Consider the following 20,927-nt stretch of genomic DNA (forward strand, 5'->3'; position numbering starts at 1 on the left):
ACTGAAAAGCTGCTAGGAATTCTTAGACAGGTGCCTGCCCAGTTTCCAGGATGGGACACACTTCAATGGGCCAGCGGTGACCGACTAGAGCCCCCGCCCCGGTGGGAGGGGGAGGGACGGTCCTGGGAGAAGGGCGGGGGGCGGGGCCAGGGGCCACTTAAGGCGGGGCCGGGGAGTTCTGGCAGCGCAGGAGCCGGGCAGCAGAGCCAGGCTGGGCTGGCACTCACCCACGACCCCCCTTTCCTGCTATGATGGCCCATCAGTAGCAGGTTCCAGACCCCCCGGGGGCATGTGGGCAGAGCCAGCGGCAGCCAGGTGCGCAGAGCCACAAGAGCTCTAGGGCACTCTGGGGGCAGCTCTGCCTGCTGGGCTCTCTGGTGCCTAGGGAAATGCCCAACTGACGGGCGAGCTAGTGAGGACAAGAACGTTCCCTGTGGCCTGAGTCCTCTGCATCCATGGCGCTGCCGGCCAGGCTGGTGCCCCTGTGCTGCTTGGCACTTCTGGCGCTGCCTGCCCAGAGCTGCGGACCCGGCCGGGGACCAGTTGGCCGGCGCCGCTACGTGCGCAAGCAGCTCGTGCCATTGCTCTACAAGCAATTTGTGCCCAGCATGCCCGAGCGGACCCTAGGCGCCAGTGGGCCGGCAGAGGGGAGAGTGGCAAGGGGCTCCGAGCGCTTCCGGGACCTGGTGCCCAACTACAACCCGGATATCATCTTCAAGGATGAGGAGAACAGTGGTGCAGACCGCCTGATGACCGAGGTAAGGAGGACCTCTCCCCACCTGCGCCCAGGGCACTGCCAGTTCCTGCGGCAGCCCCGGAAGGGTGAGCTGGGTTTCATCTATAGGGACCTTAAACTCAAAATCTCTCCCCACCATTCCACCACCCCCCCCCCACCAAGAAAAAAAAAAACAACCCACCTTTGCTCACTGGACTAAGTAATCTGGAGGGATCCCAATAGGGAGAGGCTCGAATGGGGAGGGGAGGAGGGACTAGTGAGAGTGAAGCTGGGAGAGACAGAGAGGGCGGGGAAAGGAGGATGGCGGCAGGCGAGACGGGAAATGGCTGAGGCGTGGACCGGGGGTCAGCTACCGAGCCAGGCAGGAAGGGCTGGGGTGAGCTGGGGGCCAGGAGCTGGCTAGGCAGCAGACAGAAAGCTCTACCCTTAGCCTGGCTCCTGACCTGATTGTGGAAAAGATCTGTGGGCTTTGAAGAGATTGAAGAGGTTGAAGGAGAAAGGGGTGGTGAAGGGTTAGGTCACCAGGTCATCTACCTGAGAAGGGGGTGAGCAGGAATTGTCTTCAGCATGGGAGAGGCACCCTAGAACCAAGGCAAGGCTATTCTAGAGTCTAAACGACTGTCTTGGGTGAAAAGTAGTCCTCAATGGGAAGAAGAGATGGGCCCACCTGAGAATCAAAGTGTTCCAGGCATCCCTCAAGCTCAGCTTAGCTCAGGGGTTTTCCTTGAAATTGAAGATTAAATTCAACTACCATGCAGCAAGCATCTGCTGCAGACTGGAATCTAACTGACCTAGGATGAGGTGAGCAATACCTTAGGGGTGAAGGACCACCTCTGGCCAGTGATCTTAAATGTCAGAACTGGAAGGAAACTTGGAAGTCACATTTTTCCACCTCCCCGCCTCAATTTTGCAGCTGAGAACTGGGCCCCAAGAGGAAAAGCGATTTAATCAAAGTCTTAAAAACTAATTAGTGGCATGGCTGGGACTAGAATTCAGGACTCCTGATTCTAAGTCCTATACACTTTCCATTACACCACCTAATTGTGTATGGAGTGGGGAGGTGGGGGGAGAGGGAGGGGTACGGATTTCCTCCGATTAATTGCCATAGTTTTCCAGGTTACTTTGTTAGGAAAACCTGTCCAGGGGAGAAAGAATTCCTTCTACTTCTACTCAGAGATTGGGAAGGGGACACTCCTTCCCTCCTTGGTCATGGAATATTGTGGCCTGTTCCTCTGGCTGCCACCTGCAGCAGAGGGGCCAGAGCAAGGGACAGGCCCCAGGAGGGGCTCTGACGGGCCTAGGAACCCCTCAGTCCTGCTTATCTCCCACACCCTGGCTGCAAAAGGCCTCCATTGAGTTGGCTCTGCACTGGGCTGCTGCCCCCGCAGGTCAAGGCCTCAGGGCCTCCTTAGGGGACAGAACGACAAAAAGTTGGAAGGAGTTACCACTTTTCCTGTCTTCCCCTCCCCTGCTCTCCAACCCTGCGGAGGTGTAGAAAAGTCGGGAAGAAGGGAAGGGGGAAAGTGCCCCTCTGGCACTTAGGAGAAAACCAAGTCCGAGGTGAGAGGTCGGAGCGAGGAGAAGAAAAGGAAGCTGTCCTCTCCGAGCCTCCTCCCGCCGCGTCCGTGCTATGGTGCGTGCCAAGGTCTCCGGCTCCCAGACTAGAGCCGCCCAGATAACCGTGGTCTCACTCCCCCGGGTGCAGGCTTCCAGCCACTGATGCTTTCCCACCTCTCCACTCCCACCCTGCAGGGGGCCCCCCAGTTCCGCGCAAGGGCAGCTCCTGCTAATCTCAGGTGCTACTCCCACGCCTTTCTGGGATGCATCTGGAACAGAGATGGAAAGACGGGGCTCTCCGGGCTGGCAGAGCCTGAGTTGGAATTGGGAGGGCTGGTCGCGCTGGGGGAGGGGGCCCGGCGGGCGGGAGCAGGGATGGGGGGCGCGGCTTTCTGCCCTTTCCTCTCCCTGAGCCCGGGCGGCTGAAAAGCGCCTTTGTGGATGGAGCTGCTGAGTCCGCTTCTCCCGGCGCGTCCCCGGCCTCGGCCCGGGATTCTCGCTCGGTTAAGTCATCCCGGAGAATGGCCATTGTACTTCGCGCAGCCCCCGCCACCCAAACCCTTTTTCCAGCAGCCTTGATCCCCCACGGCTCCGCTTGGGCACCTCTGTGGGGGGCACTCGCACCACGAAGGGGTTAATGCTAGGGGCCGAAAGGAGGAGGAGGAAGGAAGGAAGGAAGCGATGCCCGGTGCCAGGGAAGGCAACGAAACAAAAGATGAATCAGGCGGAGGGAGGGCAGCCGGGGCTTGGGGCGGGGGCCAGGCTCAAACAGGGGCTCCTCTCCGGGAGCCAGGCTGCTCAACCCCTCCCTGACCGAGCTTCCACCCGCCCTCTCAACTCTTGCCCTCTTCCAGGTTGAGCCGAGGTCCCATAACGAGTGAGGGGCGGGCGTCGAAAGTGGGGAAAGAGCTAGGTATAGGCACCCCCTATCAGTCTCCGAGGGCACCCCACAGTTCTCCCATAACGCTCTGGAAAGGGAGTGCTTACTGACGACTGCACCTATTCGGATTCTCACCTCTCCGGGACACTCAAAACCTGGGAGGGAGTGGAGTGAGGCCAGGAAAACAATCGACCCTCCCGTCCAGGTCCCTTTTGCCCCTAAGGTGAGAGTGGTAGTGAGGAGACTGACTCCTTTATTCCCCGCCAGCGCTGTAAGGAGCGGGTGAACGCGCTGGCCATTGCCGTGATGAACATGTGGCCCGGAGTGCGCCTACGGGTGACCGAGGGCTGGGACGAAGATGGCCACCATGCTCAGGACTCACTCCACTACGAAGGTCGTGCCTTGGACATCACCACGTCCGACCGCGACCGCAATAAGTATGGGTTGCTGGCGCGGCTGGCAGTGGAAGCCGGCTTCGACTGGGTCTACTACGAGTCCCGCAACCACGTCCACGTGTCGGTCAAAGCCGGTACAGTAGGGGGTGGGTGGTGAGGTCCACCCAAAGGGGGCTCCTGCCGGGAAACTGAGGCTGCACCTCTCCGGTGCGACCCTAGGGGAGACCAAGTGGGCGTTAGGGTTGTAAACCATCCTTCCATTTCTGCCCAGGTTGGGGCCAGATCCATGGGAAATTACATTCTGTCCCAGGACGGGTTGAGGTCTGCGGCTGGGCTCGACCCGTGTCTTTGAGAATCTGTACATCCTGGAACCGCTGGTCTTGATTCAGTCATCTCTGTGCATGTTCCCTGCAGATAACTCACTGGCGGTCAGGGCAGGCGGCTGCTTTCCGGGAAATGCCACCGTGCGCCTGCGAAGCGGAGAGCGGAAGGGCCTGCGGGAACTGCACCGCGGCGACTGGGTGCTGGCTGCAGACGCGGCAGGCCGGGTGGTGCCCACGCCCGTGCTGCTCTTCCTGGACCGGGACTTGCAGCGCCGGGCCTCTTTCGTGGCTGTGGAGACCGAGCGGCCCCCGCGCAAGCTGTTGCTCACGCCCTGGCACCTGGTGTTCGCCGCTCGGGGGCCAGCGCCCGCACCGGGCGACTTTGCGCCGGTGTTCGCGCGCCGGCTGCGGGCGGGGGACTCGGTGCTGGCGCCCGGCGGGGACGCGCTTCGGCCGGCACGCATAGCCCGCGTGGCGCGCGAGGAAGCAGTTGGCGTGTTCGCGCCGCTCACAGCACACGGCACGCTGCTGGTCAACGACGTCCTGGCCTCGTGCTACGCGGTTCTGGAGAGTCATCAGTGGGCGCACCGCGCTTTCGCTCCTTTGCGCCTGCTACACGCGCTGGGGGCGCTGCTTCCCGGCGGGGCCGTCCAGCCGACTGGCATGCACTGGTACTCTCGGTTCCTCTATCGCTTGGCGGAGGAGCTGCTGGGCTGAGCGCGGCGGACCCAGAAACCCAGAGGCGCCTGCTGAAACCGGGGCGTTCGGGCTGAGATCTGGGGATGTGGGCAGCAGAGGAGGCTGACTGCGGGGGGAGGAAGGGATAGGGGAAAAAAATGGAGTCGAGACTGGACTGCTTGGTTTAGGGGCAACCTCCAGCTGAGAGGAGATCTCTGGTCCTAGGTAGACGGGGTTGATGGTGGGTACTCCCTGACGAGGACTATTTCACCTCTTCCCGAGTGCCTCGGCCCCACCCGATTATTTTATTTTATTTTCTATTTATAAATTGTAATATAATGATCTGCTTGCCCCGCCTGGCAAGGTGAGGGGCCAGGGCACGGCGTTAACACTGTCTGACACAGCCAGCCAATCTGACGTCTGACATTTTCCTACAGGTGGGCTAATAAAGGGAAGGCTTGCAGGAGCTTATTGGAAAATATCTCTATTCAGAGAGTAATTCACCTCCAGAGTGGAGAAAGGGAACTCCGAGGCAATACCTTCCTTCTGACTCCTCCTACCCCACCCCAGCAGGTCTTCCCACCTGCTTCCTCCCCTCAGAGGGTGGGGCCCAATTGATCAGCTCCGGAGACCAGGAGACCAGATGAGTCATACCCTTTTCTAGACTGTTGGTCCCTTCTCTCACCATCCTTCTGCCCCGACGGTTCCATACAGAATGTTGGAGGGGACAGGGTTGTTGAAGGAGCAAGAGGGTCCAGGAACGTCCTTTCTCATTCATAGGGGTTCCAGCAAGGTCTCTGGCCATTGAGTTACTGATGCCCAGAGAATTCTGGTCCCTGATTGTTAGCCTGCAATCCTGGTCCCTTCCCAAAGGCCATGAATCAACCTCATTCCCAGTCTACCCTAGTGTCAGGGTCTGGATGGGTCCCGTGTTTTATTCTGGGATGCCACTGGACCAACTGATGGCCCTTGGGAATCCCTGGCTAATTTATAACTGATAGTTCCCACACACTCTTGGTCAAGAGAAAGAACAGGCGCAGAGGGCTGGAACCTACCTCTCCTGAAGGGCTGTGGGCAGAGAACAGCTTCAAGCCCTGGTGTATGTGTTTGGGGGTACAAGGGGAGGCTCTCCAAGCAAGAGCATATAGGTATTACAACCTGAGTCCCCTTCTTTTTTAATCTTATTTATTATTAGTAGTAGTAGTAATCTCTACACCCAAAGTTGGGCTGGAACTTGTGGCCCTGAGATCGAGAGTCTCATGCTCTTCCGACGGAACCAGCCAGGCACCCCCCCCCCAAGTTCCCTTCTTGATCACCTGTCCTAGTTGTTTCTACTGGCTTCCTTCACCATCTCCTCTTCCTCCCCCTGTTTTCTCTCTCTCTTGGCTTTCTTCCCTGACCTGGGTGTTCCTGGAAACTTCAGGTTCCAATGCAGCAGACAGGCAGGAATTCAGGTGCCCCTGAGTTAAGAATGGAAGCTCTGAGGAAGCTGGGCCTCAGTGGAAGGGTAATGTCTGGGGTTTGGGGGATGGAGGGGTTTGGTGGTACCACTGAGGAGCCAGCCCTTGCCTGTCTCAGCTGTGCACTCACAGTCCACAGGGTCCCTGCTTTATACCGCCCCCTGGTGGCTTTCAGGATCAGTTCTCTTCCAGACCACAGGAAAGAGAATTATATACTGCAGGGATGGGTGGACTGACATGCGCAGAGGAGCCTTATCTCGGGAGGTGAAAGATGGTGTGCAGGGCTTGGTAAGTTGCCAGGGTTGAGCCACAGGTGTCAAGGGCTGGTGAGGAGTCCACACGCCTCACCTTTTGAAAAGTCTTCCAAGCCTGGCATTTTTGCATCCCTTGTGCCTGGTTTAGCTCTGTGGCTCCCAGTTGCTGAAGGTATAGTTGTAGCCAGATTCTGTGAAGATCCAAGTAGCCAGCTCATCTCCCTCACCTTGTGACACTTGAATTCAATGTCTGGAGGTCAAAGCATACTTAGGGTTCCAGGTAGTGCTTGAGAAAGGCAACATTTGGAAGCAGAATACGTTTACTTTTAATGTCCTTCCACTCAGTATTTCCTTCAATCCATACCAGGTACCCGTTGCCACCTTCCCCTCCCTTTTCCTGATCTCAGAAACATAATCCAAGCTGTGGATCTTTCCCCAGAGCATGGCCTCGAAGTCAGGCAGACCTGCAGGTAATGATACCACCCCGAGAGGATTGTTGACAAGATGAGTGTATGTGCCAATGTGGAATAGGCACTCAGTCCATGTTTTCCATGATCTGCTCCATTTCTCACTGCCTTTGCTGCTTTCTATTCTCTGTCTACTTCTCTACTCACCACTCCACCAGAAGCAGGATTTATCCATGATTCCCAAATATTTTGGGGGTCGTGTTGCCCCTATAATGGTTTCATTTCATAACATTCTTTCAGAAGGTGCTGTGTGAAAGATTTGGGTTTGCTTTAAAACTAAAGTATAATTGGCTCGGTCAGTTAAGCGCCCAGCTTTGGCTCAGGTCATGATCTCTCAGTCTGTGAGTTGGAGCCTCACATCGGGCTCTGTGCTGACAGCTCAGAGCCTGGAGCCTGCTTTGGAGTCTGTGTCTCCCTCTCTCTCTCTGCCCCTCCCCTGCTCACACTCTGTCTGTCTCTGTCTCTCTCCAAAATAAATAAACATTTTTAAGAAATTAAAAAAAAAAACTAAAGTATAATTAAAAGTAATCTTGTTTTGAGAATTTACAGAGCATTTTGTAACCTTGGCAAGACCTCTCTGCGTACTGGGAAACCAGAGTTGAGAACCACTGTTTCAAGGTTCAGATGACCTTTATAAGCCCTCAAATCCAGACATTTCACACCCCCCCTTTCTTCAAGCAGGAGTTACTTAACATCTACAGTGTAGTGCTGTATTACGCATGAAAAACACACAAAATATTAAGAAACAGCTTCCTCCATGGAGGAGTACACTTAAAGGTATAAGATGGTTAACTACCAAATCAACATTGTTACTTAATCAGGATGAATTGAATGGGTGGGAAATGTCATCAAAGTACAGGGAAGACCTTGTGAAGACAGCGAGGCCTGGATAGAACGTTAAAGCGTGTAGGTGGTAGAGACCAGAAAGGGCATTCCAGGCAGAAGTAACAACTTGAGCAGCTACTCGGAATCTGGAAGGAAGATGTGCAAGCTGGCTACATGTAGTTCCAGTTGGGGAGTGGAACTACGGGTAGCAAATGTTTCTTGAGAACTTACCATGCATCAGGCCCTGTTCTAGCCCTTTACATGCATTCTCATTCCATCCTTAAGATAACCCTGTGGGGTTATATCACAGATGAGGACACCGAGGCAAAGAGAGGTTTAAGTCACTTGCTCAAGTTACCACAGCTGGTAAGTAGTAGAACGGGAGCAGGAATAACAAGAAATAAGGTTGCCTTGATGGATGGGGCCACCTCCTATAGGCTCTTAAGAAGTTGTTGACTCCTGGGGCGCCTGGGTGGCACAGTCGGTTAAGCGTCCGACTTCAGCCAGGTCACGATCTCGCGGTCCGTGAGTTCGAGCCCCGCGTCAGGCTCTGGGCTGATGGCTCGGAGCCTGGAGCCTGTTTCCGATTCTGTGTCTCCCTCTCTCTCTGCCCCTCCCCCGTTCATGCTCTGTCTCTCTCTGTCCCAAAAATAAATAAATAAATAAATAAATAAAAAAAAAAAAAAAAAAAGAAGTTGTTGACTCTTGGGGCGCCTGGGTGGCTCAGTTGGTTAAGCGTCGGACTTCAGCTCAGGTCATGACCTCTCGGTCCACGAGTTCGAGCCCAGCATCGGGCTCTGGGCTGATGGCTCTGATGGCTCTGATGGCTCTGATGGCTCGGAGCCTGGAGCCTGGAGCCTGCTTCTGATTCTGTGTCTCCCTCTCTCTCTGCCCCTCCCCCGTTCATGCTCTGTCTCTCTCTGTCTCAAATATAAATAAACGTTAAAAAAAATTAAAAAAAAAAGAAGTTTTTGACTCTCATTCCCTTCCCTGAGTGACTAGTAAGTCCTAGCATATTGACAGTTCTATTTTCCTCTCATTTTCATTGGCTCTTCTTTCTCCTGCCTGGATGGCTGGCTTCCTTAAACAAATTTTTTTAATGTTTATTTTTGAGAGAGAGAGAGAGCACGTGCCCATGCGTGTGTGTATGTGTGTGTGTGTGTGTGTGCATGCACATGTGAACGGAGGGGAAGTAGAAGAGAGGAAGACAGAGGATCCCAAGTGGGCTCCAACACTGAGGGCACGCTGGGCTTGAACTCATGAACCCAGAGAGATCATGACCTGAGCGGAAGTTGGATGCTTAACCCACTGAGTGGCTGGCTGGCTTCCTTAACTAAAGTTACCTAGCCAGTAAACCAGTAAAGGATATTTATTTATTTATTTAAAAAAATATATATATATATTTTAAAGTATATATTTAATTAGAGGAGAAGGGAGACTGAGTTTTGTTATAGACTGAATGTACACATCCCCCTCCAAATTCATATGCTCAAACTCTAATGCCTGTGTGACTGTTTTTGGAGATGGGGCCTCTAAGGAAGTAACTGAGGTCAAATGAAGTCATAGGAGTAGGGTCCAGATCTGATGGGATTAGTGTCCTTATATGAAGAGACACCGGAAAGTTACTATCTCTCTCTTTGCATGCACCAAGGAAAGGTCCTGTAAAGACATAGTGAAAAGGCAGCCACCTGCAGGCCAGGAAGAGAGTTCTCACCAGAGACCAAATTGTCCAGAACCTTGATCTTGGACTTTTCCAGCCTCCAAAACAGTGAGAAAATAAATGTTTGATGTCTAAGCCACCCAGTTTATGGTATTTTGTTATGGCAGCCCCGACAGACTAAATACAATCCTTCAGAAATGTTGGCAGTAAGAAGAGGCCAGTGCTAAGATGGGGTCTTAGTGAAAACAATGTACTCTGCTTGAAAAGCGAACATTTCTGACCTAGAGCTCTGACTGCTTTCGTGGTGTCCACCATATTGGAGGAAGCTTTCTTCTCTGTCTGGGAGACTGAAGCAGCTGTCTGTGGGAAGAAGGCTATGGCTGGTCAGGGTATCTCCCTGTGGGAATTGTGTGGCCAGTTAGCACATGCAGACTCTCTTCTCCCTGTGATTGTCTCTATATGTGGTTTGATTGATGTATACAAATGAACATCAGAGGGGGAATATCTTGTCAGGTTTTACTGAGTGCCTGCTTTGTGCCAAATACTGTGCTGTGCCATGGGGGGGGGGGGGGGGGGAGGACAGTGAGTCAGGCATGGCTCTTATAGTTCACCTGGCAAGACAGACACGGTGGTCAGAATTTTGTTGGTGAGTGCAGTGAGATAGATGAGGAGTGACTTTCAAGCTGAGACCTGAGGATGGGTAAGAGTTGTTCGAGCAGGGAGAATGGCATATACAAAGGTCTGGAGTTGGGGAGCAAGAGTAAATTGAACCCAAGGAGCATCAGTAAGTTCAGTTTAGTAGAAGGGAAATGTGAACTATTTAAAGATTTTTCAATTTTGTCCTAAAGATGAAAAGCAGTTGTAGGATTTGAAGCAGATGGGGGGGGGGGGTGTCAAACTTCAATTAAAAAAATTTTTTTAACGTTTATTTATTTTTGAGACAGAGACAGAGCATGAACGGGGGAGGGGTAGAGAGAGAGGGAGACACAGAATCTGAAGCAGGCTCCAGGCTCTGAGCCATTAGCCCAGAGCCCGATGTGGGGCTCGAACTCACGGACCGCGAGATCGTGACCTGAGCTGAAGTTGGACGCTTAACCGACTGAGCCACCCAGGCGCCCCAAACTTCAATTTTAAACAAGAAATTGGAAATCAGATGGGCTTTTTAGGTCATCTTTATCCTTCAGTATGTTGGTCATCCTCTGTGCATGTGAGTGTTGCTAGGTTTTTAAAAAATTTTTTAAAAACGTTTATTCATTTTTGAGAGAGAGAGAGAGATAGAGTGCAAGCGGGGAAGGGGCAGAGAGAGAGGGAGACACAGAATCTGAAGCAGGCTGCAGGCTCCAAGCTGTCAGCACAGATCTGTCAGCACAGAGCCTGACGCGGGGCTCGAACCCATGATCCACAAGATCATGACCTGAGTGGACACTTAACCGACTGAGCCACCCAGGAGCCCAAGTGTTGTTAGTTCTGATTGCAAGTGGCAAATGCCCCCATCCCCGTACAGAATGTGTTATGGGAGCAGATGGTGGGGGGCAGTGGAGGGATGCTGGAGCAGGGCAGGAGAGGATAGGGACAGATCTGAAGGTGATACCTCCATCCCTGGCTTTGCTTCTCTCTGAAACCTAAACCCAAACTGTCTCTCAACTTGTCTCCTTGGGACCACATAACCTAAGAACACAGTTATCTGACTCCAAACCACATGGTGTCCAAACGGAAGTCCTTGGAACTGGGGGCTCCTTTTCTGCTATTCTCTTTTACTTTCTAGCCATTCTTTCAGCAGAGTTTGGCTTAGCTAGGAGCTGATGGCCCTAAACTGAGACAGAGCTGCCATCCTGAGAGCCAGGTCTGGGATGAACATTGCAGCTGCCCAGGGAACAGCTGGTTAAGCCCTCAGCAGCTGCAGCAGCTGGGATTCCACCCAACATTTGAGCTGGGATTAATCCCATTTCCTCCACACACATCCCTTCCCTGTTCTAGTCCCTGGCCAGTCTACAGTATCTCGTAGAATTTTTGAGACTAAATTCATGCGCCTCTCCCTGAACTAAGTGAAAGCCAAAGTCATCCACCTTCCTCCTCTTGGGGGCAGGTGACCCAAAGCACTTCTGGACCATTGCAGGAATGAGAGCCTCCTTGCTCTCATTCCCTCAATCCCTTGATAAACTGGCTAGGATGGATTATTCTTTGAAATGTCTGATTTTCAATAACCATTAGAATTGGTGGGGTGAGGAGGTAGATTTCCTTTATCTTTGAAAGACTCTATACCAAGGCCTGGAAACTTGGTGGGAGTGTTACAGGAGGATCAAACATCATATGGGTATTTGTCACTTTTCAACCATGATTGCTTCTCCCTTAACTGTGATTCTACAGTTGTGAACAACAGGGCTGTTTATTCCATTTGGTGCTTATGCACCAGCTGTGTGACCTTGAGGAAATCACTTTGTAAGAGATGCCAGAGGCTACAACGAGGTGCTTCCAAGAAGTTGGAAAGAAGGGGGTGCCCTGAGATTTGAACAAGGCAAATTAACAAAGAAAGGAACAAGGCATTTCCTCCCAGGCCTGGAGAGTTGACTCCCTCCTTTCCACAAATATTTATCAGGCCCCTGCAAGTACTAACAGGTATTTTACTATGCTGAGGATTTCTAACATTTTTCTAGGGAAACAGACAATCATTTTAATAGATTAAATTAATTTAATTAGGTTTTAGCTTGGTGAAGCGGCCTGACCAAATTTGGATTTTAGAAAGATCACTCTACTTGCCGAGTGGAGAGTGAACTAGAAAGGAGTTAGTGAGTCCAGGGAGGAGAGCAAAAGCAAAAAGGATAGTGCAGTGGTGCAGACGAGAGATGGTGTTGGTAAGGTAAAGAAGTGGCAATGGAGATGGAAAGAAAGGACAGTTCTAGGAAATATTTGTATTCGTGGGATTGATAGGACTTGGTGGTTGATTGAATGAAGTAGGGAGCAAAGAGTAAGTAGGAGGAGAAAAGGCTTTCTCTCAGTTTTCGCTGTGTGATATTAATGTGCCTGAAATGAAAGAGAAAGAGTAATTGACCAGCCAATATCAATCTATAATCCAAAATGGAATGTGGCAGATGGGCCATTCAGTCAACGAGAGTTGTTACTGTGTGCCCAGGGAGGTGCCATATGTAGTCACTGGTGGGGCAGGAATGGTTCTTCAGGCCTCCAGACAATTGGCTGAAATCCCTCATAGAGATGTAATTTTCTGCTCTTCGGGCAACAGTCTGGTACCTCAAAGGGAGTGCCCTAGATAGAGGACACAGGGATCCTGGGTGGTGGGAAGGGAGCGTGATGGGTCCGTTGGAATGGTAGGACCCAGATCAGGCACTCAGGACTGCTTGTAAGGCTTCTCTAGCATATGAGGATTTGGAGGTGTCCTGAGCAAGTCCAGTTCCCAAGTTGGCTAGACTGAGTGTTCTTCCTAGGATCTTCTTTCTCAGTGGTGTTCAAGGAGGGAGCCAGACCATCTGCCTTCCTCTAGGCATACCTCTCTGGCCAAACTGTCAATTCACTTTCAAACCAATAATGATAATTATTCTGATGGCTTCAATTCACTGAGTACCAGCTCTTTCTTTTCTTCTTTAATGTTTATTTAATTTTGAAAGAGAGAGAGAGAGAGAGAGCAAGAAAGGGGCAGAGAGCAAGGGGGACAGAGGATCTGAAGTGGGCTCCACCTTGACAGCAGAGAGCCTCATATGGGGCTCAAACTCACTAACTGTGAGATCATGACCTGAGCCGAAGTCAGACAACTCACTGAACCACCCAGGTGCCCCTCGTACCAGCTCTTTCTTAATAGAGTACCTGGGATATCACACACATTATTGCATTTATTTCTTGCGACAGTTATGCAAAAATGAGTATTTGGTTCTAGAAGGACTTAAGCAAGTGACAGGGACTGCTGGAGACCTGGGTTTTGAGGCTATGCAGCCAGAAACATTGCCTCAAATCACAGAACCAAGCCAGTGCACCGTGGCACCTGCCACTGAACACTAGACACTGCAATTTGCAGACCAATGCTGACACTGACATGGATACGGGAAGTCACTGCTGACACGGCCGCCACGGGCCACCCTGGAACTCGATCTTTCTGCCAGCAGCCAGAAACAATGTCAGACATCTGCTACCATGTTGTTCCAACCATTTCATAGAGGAGAAACTGAGGCTCAGAGTAGTGAAATAACCTGCTTAAAATCACACAGTGAATAAGCTAGGGGTTGACACCAGGTCTGGTTGACTGCAAAGTCCATGCTCTTTCCTCTGTGTTTTGCAGTTGTGACTCACTTTACTTCTCCAGGCTGTGGCTTCTCCACCTGTAGTCTGGAGAAAAAGTCTGGACCAGGTGATCACCAAGGTCCTCCGTCTCTCATAGGTTATAATTCAATTATTTCGTACATTGCTGTTTATGGTCCCTGGATTGGGAAAGGTCCCCCAAGAGGAACTAAGTACTTCCCATTCTTCTGAAATGGATTGGTGTTTATCATCTCCATACTAACAGAAATCAAGAGTAGGTGTAGGAGCGAGAGGGAGGACCGGACGAAGGGAACATGCAAGGAAGATGCCTGCAAGTATATTGTGGTTATTTTTCTGTGGAGTGCCTAGAGACACATATCCTTCAGTTGCCCATCAACATGCGAATACCTGGGGAGTGCCCCCAAATCCACATGTCACAAATAAATGCATTCATTCAGTACTTTTCCTTAACCCCACTAAAAAATTCCTGTTCTTCCTCCCATGTCTTCTAATCCTACACATGGAATTGCCGTCTTCCTTCACTCTGCTTTAATCAGGTCATCAACTTCACTTCCGTCTGGAGTGCCCTCCCTAAGAGTCCTCGCTATCCTCTCTGTTGTGACCTGGTCCAGGCCCTCATCTTCTCCTTTCTGGGTATTGGCTTCCTATTAGGGCTTCCCCTCCAGCCCCAACATCTCTTGGTACTACCTTCTCTAAAGGGCCACCAGTGTGACCCTCATAAAGCTTCCCCCCCACACCCACCAAGTTAACAGCAAAGATTCCACTGTTTACTGCAGTGCTACCCAAACCTTGTACTGTTTTCATGACTATGGCCATAGTCTCTTTCTACCCGTATAAGGGTTTAGTATTCTTCTTGAATTCCATTGGCTTTTCTTACTACCAGCTTTAGCTTCTGTGCAAGAATATTTGTGAAGTCATAGCTTTGGCATTATCGCTATTGTTTTTCCCACCACATATTAAAAATCACATAACAAAACAGAATTTTAGGTGTGTATGTTACCTAAGTCATCTTACATACCGCCAATGGTATATTTTGAGAACGCTGGATACTGAACAAATGTCAAATTCTTTTTAGTAAACTCTACCCCCAACAGGGGGGCTCAAGCTCATGGCTCTGAGATCAAGGGTTGCATGCTCTAGACTCTGAGGTCAAGAGTCCCGTGCTCTACTGACTGAGCCAACCAAGCACCCTAAAGGTCAAATTCATTTATTTTGTTTTGTTTTATTTTATTTTACTTTATTTTTATTTGTTTTTTAATGTTTATTTATTGTTGAGAGAGAGTGAGAGAGACAGCACCAGCAGGAGAGAGGCAGAGAGAGGGGGACAGAGAATCTGAAGCAGGCTCTGTGCTGACAGCAGACAGCCTGAGATGGGGCTCAAACTCATGAACCTCAAGATCATGACCCGAGCCGAAGCTGGATGCTAAACCCACCGAGCCACCTAGTGTTGCTCCCTCAAAGCTCAAATTCTTATAACTTTTTAAAAAAATATTTATTTATTTTTGAGAGAGAGACAGAAACAGAGCGTGAGCAGGGGAGGGGCAGAGAGAGAGAGAGAGACACACACACACACACACACCCAGAATCCGAAGCAGGACTCCAAGCTCTGAGCTGTCAACATAGAGCCTGACGTGGGGCTCGAACTCGTGAACCGTGAGCTCAGGACATGAGCCAGTCAGACATTTAACCGACTGAGTCACCCAGGCACCCCAAAGGTCAAATTCTTAAAGCTGGCATTCAGAGCCCTCCCTGATCTGATCCCAGTCTAATTTCCAGCCTTAATTCACAGACAGCCCACATTCATAGAGTGCTGCAGGTACAGGGTCCACTCTGTATTTCCAGACATGCTGTGTTTTCAATTCTCTTAACTTTTTGCTATTTTCCCCAGGGCTTTCTCAAGCTGTAAGGCCCAGCTACTTCATCAATTAGCATGTGAAACCTCTGATCCTTCCAGACAGAATCAAGCTCCTTCCTTCCTCCTTTCCTGCCTTCCTCTCTTCCTTTTCTCTTTTTCTCCCTTGAGAATAATTCCTTCCTCTATGCTTCCAGCTATTCATACTCTGCTGTGAGACTTAAATATAATTTTGCCTTCTAATCTCTTACTTGACAATTTTCCCTACCATAATTCAGAGGTGTATCATTCAGAGTCCTTGGGGGAAACATTGCACAAATGGGGAACTGAGGAGAATATAATGAAAGGGCTGTTCATAACGTTGTAGGAAAGGGTTAAAGACTATCTTGGAGAGGGGGGAAATATTGAGTCTGCTTCAGAGAGGAGCCACTAGAAGCGGTGATCCCTAGGCCTAAAGGGGCAAGGGAAGGAAAGGTTATGAGAACCCAGAAAGACTGTAACTGCAGTTGTGGTTGAAGGAAAGGTCCGCTCAGCAGGGTCTGTGGCCTCTGGTAACCACATGTGTGAGTCCAGGACAGATAACCGAAGAGTTGCCAGTTCAACCCACAGAATCAGAAGAAAGAATACGTTGTTGTTTTAAACCATCAAGTTTGTTGTTGTTGTTGTTGTTGTTTAAGTCATCTTTACTCCCAGCGTGGGGCTCAAACTCACAACCCTGAGGTCAAGAGTCATATGCTCTGCCGACTGAGCCAACCAGGTGTCCCTGGAACCCCATACTTTTGATACAAACATAGTAAACATGTTTTCACTTTTTATAGAGATACTTAAAACAGTTTTCTGGCAGCAGCTGATCTTTATTTTGTCTCAGTTGTTTGAGACGTAACAAAAGATATGATGCTGTCACTGTAAATTTTATTCCAAGCCCATTTATCTACCATTAGAATAGTTTACTTCCTTTTTTTTTTTTTTTTAACGTTTATTTATTTTTGAGACAGAGAGAGACAGAGCATGAATGGGGGAGGGGCAGAGAGAGAGGGAGACACAGAACCGGAAGCAGGCTCCAGGCTCTGAGCCATCAGCCCAGAGCCCGACGCGGGGCTCGAACTCACAGACTGCGAGATCGTGACCTGAGCTGAAGTCGGACGCTTAACCGACTGAGCCACCCAGGCGCCCCTAGAATAGTTACTTCCTTTAGGTGATCCTATATTGGTGATCTTTGTATATCTTTGATCTTTACAAAGTAACTGTGCATGCATTACTCTTTAAGGTGATTGATATTTAATAAACAAATATCTTGGTCCCGAGGTGTGCAGGTCTTGTGGATTGGCTCACTGAACATTTATTCCTAATCACATTCTCTTTTGCCTTCCTTTACTAGAGAGGGTAGAAAAGAAAATGCTAAAATTTCCAGGCTCCCTTGCAGCTAGAGATGGCTATACAATAGTTTGGTTTAAGGAGATGGGGGTGAAAATCTGCTGTGAGACCTTCTCTTCCTGTTTAAAAAGAAAAAACCAGGGGCGCCTGGGTGGCGCAGTCAGTTGAGCGTCCGACTTCAGCCAGGTCACGATCTTGCGGTCCGTGAGTTCGAGCCCCGCGTCAGGCTCTGGGCTGATGGCTCAGAGCCTGGAGCCTGTTTCCGCTTCTGTGTCTCCCTCTCTCTCTGCCCCTCCCCCGTTCATGCTCTGTCTCTCTCTGTCCCAAAAATAAAAAAATTAAAAAAAAAAAAAAAAAAAAGAAAAAACCAGGGGCTCCTGAGTGGCTCAGTCTGTTAAGCATCTGACTTTGGCTCAGGTCATGAACTCGCTGTTTGTGAGTTCGAGCGCTGCATCGGGCTCTGTGCTGACAGCTTGGAGTGTGGAGCCTGCTTTGGATTCTGTGTGTCTCTCTCTGCCCCTCCACCATTCACACTCTGTCTCTTTTTCTTTCTCTCTAAAAAATGAATAAACATGGGGCACCTGGGTGGCTCAGTCGGTTAAGCGTCGACTTCGGCTCAGGTCACGATCTCATAGTTCGTGAGTTCGAGCCCCACGTCGGGCTCTGTGCTGACCGCTCAGAGCCTGGAGCCTGCCTCAGATTCTGTGTCTCCCTCTCTCTCTGCCCCTTCCCTGCTCATGCTGTGTCTCTCTCTGTCTCAAAAAATAAAATAAACATTAAAAAAAAATGAATAAACATTAATAAAATTTTTAAAAGAGCCATAGGAAGAGAAAGCCTTTGTCTTAGGCCTTTTGCTTTCTTCCTGATTGAAAACAAGAGAATGTGAGAATGATTTAATAAAGAGACTGTTTACAAAGGTGTGAGCAGGGTATAGGGAAACCACACAGGGTAGAATAGTACCCTGGGGTGAGTATCAAAGAAACTGTTACCACTGTAGGCCTGAAGGGGAGAGAGCAACTAGAAACAGAAAACAGAACAAAAGAGGTAGGTGCGGTGGGGGGGGGGGGGGAGAGTTGGAGGAGTGACTTGAGGGGTGCTGGGAACTTTGAGGGGTGCTGGGAACTTCCAAAGGGGACATAGATACTCTCTTCCATCCATGTGATTTTCTGTGAGGGCTTCTCATAGGCTGAACTCCACTGATATCCAGGGGGTAAGGTGTGCCTTCTGGAAACAAACCTGGGTGGAAAAGAATAGAGAGTTAATCTGGAAAGACAAACAGCATAAAAGCCATCTCATTTATCTTTATGCCCATATTGTGCAACACTTTGTGAGAGTGTCTGGTACAAAGTAGGAGATGAATCAATTTTTGTAAGTTTATTTATTTTTGAGAGAGAGAGAGAGACAGAGAGAGAGGGAGAGATACAGAGCTCTAGCAGGGGAGGGGCAGAGAGAAAGGGAGACACAGAATCCCAAGCAGGCTCCAGGCCCCTAGCTGTCAGCACAGAGCCCAATGCAGGCTCAAACCCATGAACCTTGAGATCATGACCTGAGCCGAAGTCGGGCGCTTAACTGAATGAGCCACCGGGGCGCATCAGAGATGAATAAATTTTTGTTGACTTTCACTGAATCCAGATCTTTGTTCTACCCTGCAGTGCTTAAGACCCAATTTGGAATCTCCACCAACCTCACTCAGGCCAAATAATCCAACATAAAGTTGCTGGTCTGCAAGGAACTCCCGTTACCCAGCTGAAAAGGTATTTGGGTCCCTTTCTGAGGCCAGATTAACTAGCTCTTTGAAACAACTTTTGTAGATCTGAACTCTTTAAAGCATTAGATAGTTCCACAGTTATACAAAGCCAGTCCTCCAGTACAATTTGGCTGCTAAATACCAATTTGTCAGGACCTTCCAAAAGAAATAACTTCTGTGTGCTATCTATATGGCTCAGTCTCAGTTTGCACATCTGTAAGATAAGGGTGATAACAGCTACCCATCATTCAAGTCTCAGGTACAAATGTCTTTGAAATCCTCAGGATTTCTAGGATATCATATAAAAGGAGTACCACACCCCATTACTGTCTAGTCCATTAATATCTTGGGCTCCCCCCACCGCTACAGATCTTATTTTTTTATTTTAGCTTATTTATGGTTTCCTCTTAGATTGTTGGTTTTCCCCCAAAAAGAATACTTGCTCCTTATGAGCAAAGACCTTGTGTGTGTTGTTTGCTGCTGTATGCCCAGCACCTAGATAGGACATGGTGATTGTTTGATAAATATGGTTGATAAATGGATAAGTAATACCAATGACCGACTTTAGGGCTGTTGTGGATATTAAATGAGATAACAAAGAAATGCATCTGGTACAAAGTAGAACTCTCTATAAATCTAGCCATTTTCTTTCTTTCCCCCTCCCTCACCTCCTATGGCTAGCCCTTTAGCAAGTCAGGTTGACCTCAGCCTCAAAATGTAGCGTGAATTCTCTACTTCACTCACCTCTACCACTCTAGTCAAGCCACCTTCACCTCTCACCTGGACTACAAGTAACAGTCTCCTAGCTGATCTCCCTGCTTCCCCTTCTGCTTCTGTCCCCCTCATTCTTCACAACCAGAGGTATACTTTTTTTTTTTTTTTTAAACCAGGGAAATATTTTAGAAACACTATTCAGATCATGGCGTGCCCCAGCTTAAACATGATCAACTGCCTTCTGGGTGCTTAGAATTAGACCAAACTTCTTCTTTTCAAAAAATTTTTTGATGTTTATTTACTTTTGAGAGAGAGAGAGAGAGAGCAGAGGAGGGACAGAGAGAGAGGGAGACACAGAATCTGAAGCAGGTTCCAGGTTCCAAGCTGTCAGCAGAGAGCCTGACACGAGGCTTGAACCCACAAACGGCGAGATCATGATCTGAGCCAAAGTGGGGGCCTAACCAATTGAGCCATCCAGGCGCCCTTAGACCAAATTTCTTTACATAGCCTGGCCCCTGCCATTCTCTTGGATTTTGTCTGTTTTGGGCTGACTCACTTTCTCTCTCTCTCTCTCTCTCCCCTCTTCTTCTCCTGGAATTTAACAAATTTATTTTCATTGTAACACCTGTAGCACTGATGGATTCTTCTGTCAGAATTTTGTTCTAGCTAGCTCTTTTTTTTTTTTTTTTTTTAAATTTTTTTTTTCAACGTTTTTTATTTATTTTTGGGACAGAGAGAGACAGAGCATGAACGGGGGAGGGGCAGAGAGAGAGGGAGACACAGAATTGGAAACAGGCTCCAGGCTCCGAGCCATCAGCCCAGAGCCTGACGCGGGGCTCGAACTCACGGACCACGAGATCGTGACCTGGCTGAAGTCGGACGCTTAACCGACTGCGCCACCCAGGCGCCCCTCTAGCTAGCTCTTTATTGTCTTTCAGATCTCAGTTTAAATGGGGCTTCGTTTGAGAGGAAGCTTTACTATCTAATGTGGTCATTTCTTATTATGCTGCCTTTTATAGCACTTAATACTATCTAATATTTCCTTGTTTATATGTTTGTTTCTTCCACTAGGTTTTAAGCTTTATGCGCACAAAGACCTTGTCTGTCATGTTCACTGCTCTATCCCCAAAGCTAGAACAATGTCTGAAACATACAGTAAGTGCTGGATAAATATTTGAATAAATGAATGTGATGATTACGTTGATAACAACAAAACTTCAGATGACCTAGCCACAAATTCAATAACTTTTTCAAGAATAAGAGTTGCATTTCCGAAGATACTGATAGACTATGGAAATTGACAATAAAAGATCTGAGGCTGAAGTCTGGGGGGGAAGAAGAGATAATGTATTGGAACTTGGGCCTTTTTTTTCCCTATCCAAGGATCTCAGAGACCTTGCAAAACGGAGGCCTAGAATCTTTTGACCAGAAATTCCAGCCAAGCCATAACGGGTATCTTCCATCCACGATTCTTGATTCTTCTTGATTCTTCGCAGCCAATTGTGTCGGGTTGCAAATGCGCAAACACCTCTAGGACCCCGGCTTCCTTTCTGTTTCTTTATGAATGAACCGGCTTTAGTCTGCGCAGGCGCAGCTCCTGGTTCTCTGGCTCCACGTGAGGCCCACCCTTCCCTCCTGCTGGCGGCCCCGCCCTTATCCTTTCCAATGAACCAATGGCGAGCGGCCTGGGGGGCGGAGCCCGGAGCGGCGCGGCACTGTAGATCCCCCGGCGTCCGGCT

The 20,927-nt window shown here is 49.5% G+C and overlaps 1 protein-coding gene across 1 annotated transcript; it reads left to right on the forward strand.

Moving 5' to 3' along the window:
- The first annotated feature begins 164 nt into the window (after nt 1-164).
- Nucleotides 165-5,048, forward strand: DHH (desert hedgehog signaling molecule). The gene is made up of 3 exons (XM_058742915.1): nt 165-758; nt 3,441-3,702; nt 3,983-5,048. The coding sequence occupies exons 1-3, from the start codon at nt 456-458 to the stop codon at nt 4,606-4,608; spliced, it is 1,191 nt and encodes a 396-aa protein (XP_058598898.1). The 5' UTR covers nt 165-455; the 3' UTR covers nt 4,609-5,048.
- Nucleotides 5,049-20,927: the final 15,879 nt, after the last annotated feature.

Source organism: Neofelis nebulosa, chromosome 8, assembly GCF_028018385.1.
Source record: "Neofelis nebulosa isolate mNeoNeb1 chromosome 8, mNeoNeb1.pri, whole genome shotgun sequence".
Classification (NCBI taxonomy): domain Eukaryota; kingdom Metazoa; phylum Chordata; class Mammalia; order Carnivora; family Felidae; genus Neofelis; species Neofelis nebulosa.

Excerpts from the sequence above, each read along its gene's own strand:
- DHH (XM_058742915.1), top strand. The coding sequence starts at position 456 with ATGGCGCTGCCGGCCAGGCTGGTGCCCCTGTGCTGCTTGGCACTTCTG. Across the intron at positions 759-3,440 it reads CAGACCGCCTGATGACCGAG|CGCTGTAAGGAGCGGGTGAA; the intron begins GTAAGGAGGACC and ends ATTCCCCGCCAG. Across the intron at positions 3,703-3,982 it reads CCACGTGTCGGTCAAAGCCG|ATAACTCACTGGCGGTCAGG; the intron begins GTACAGTAGGGG and ends TGTTCCCTGCAG.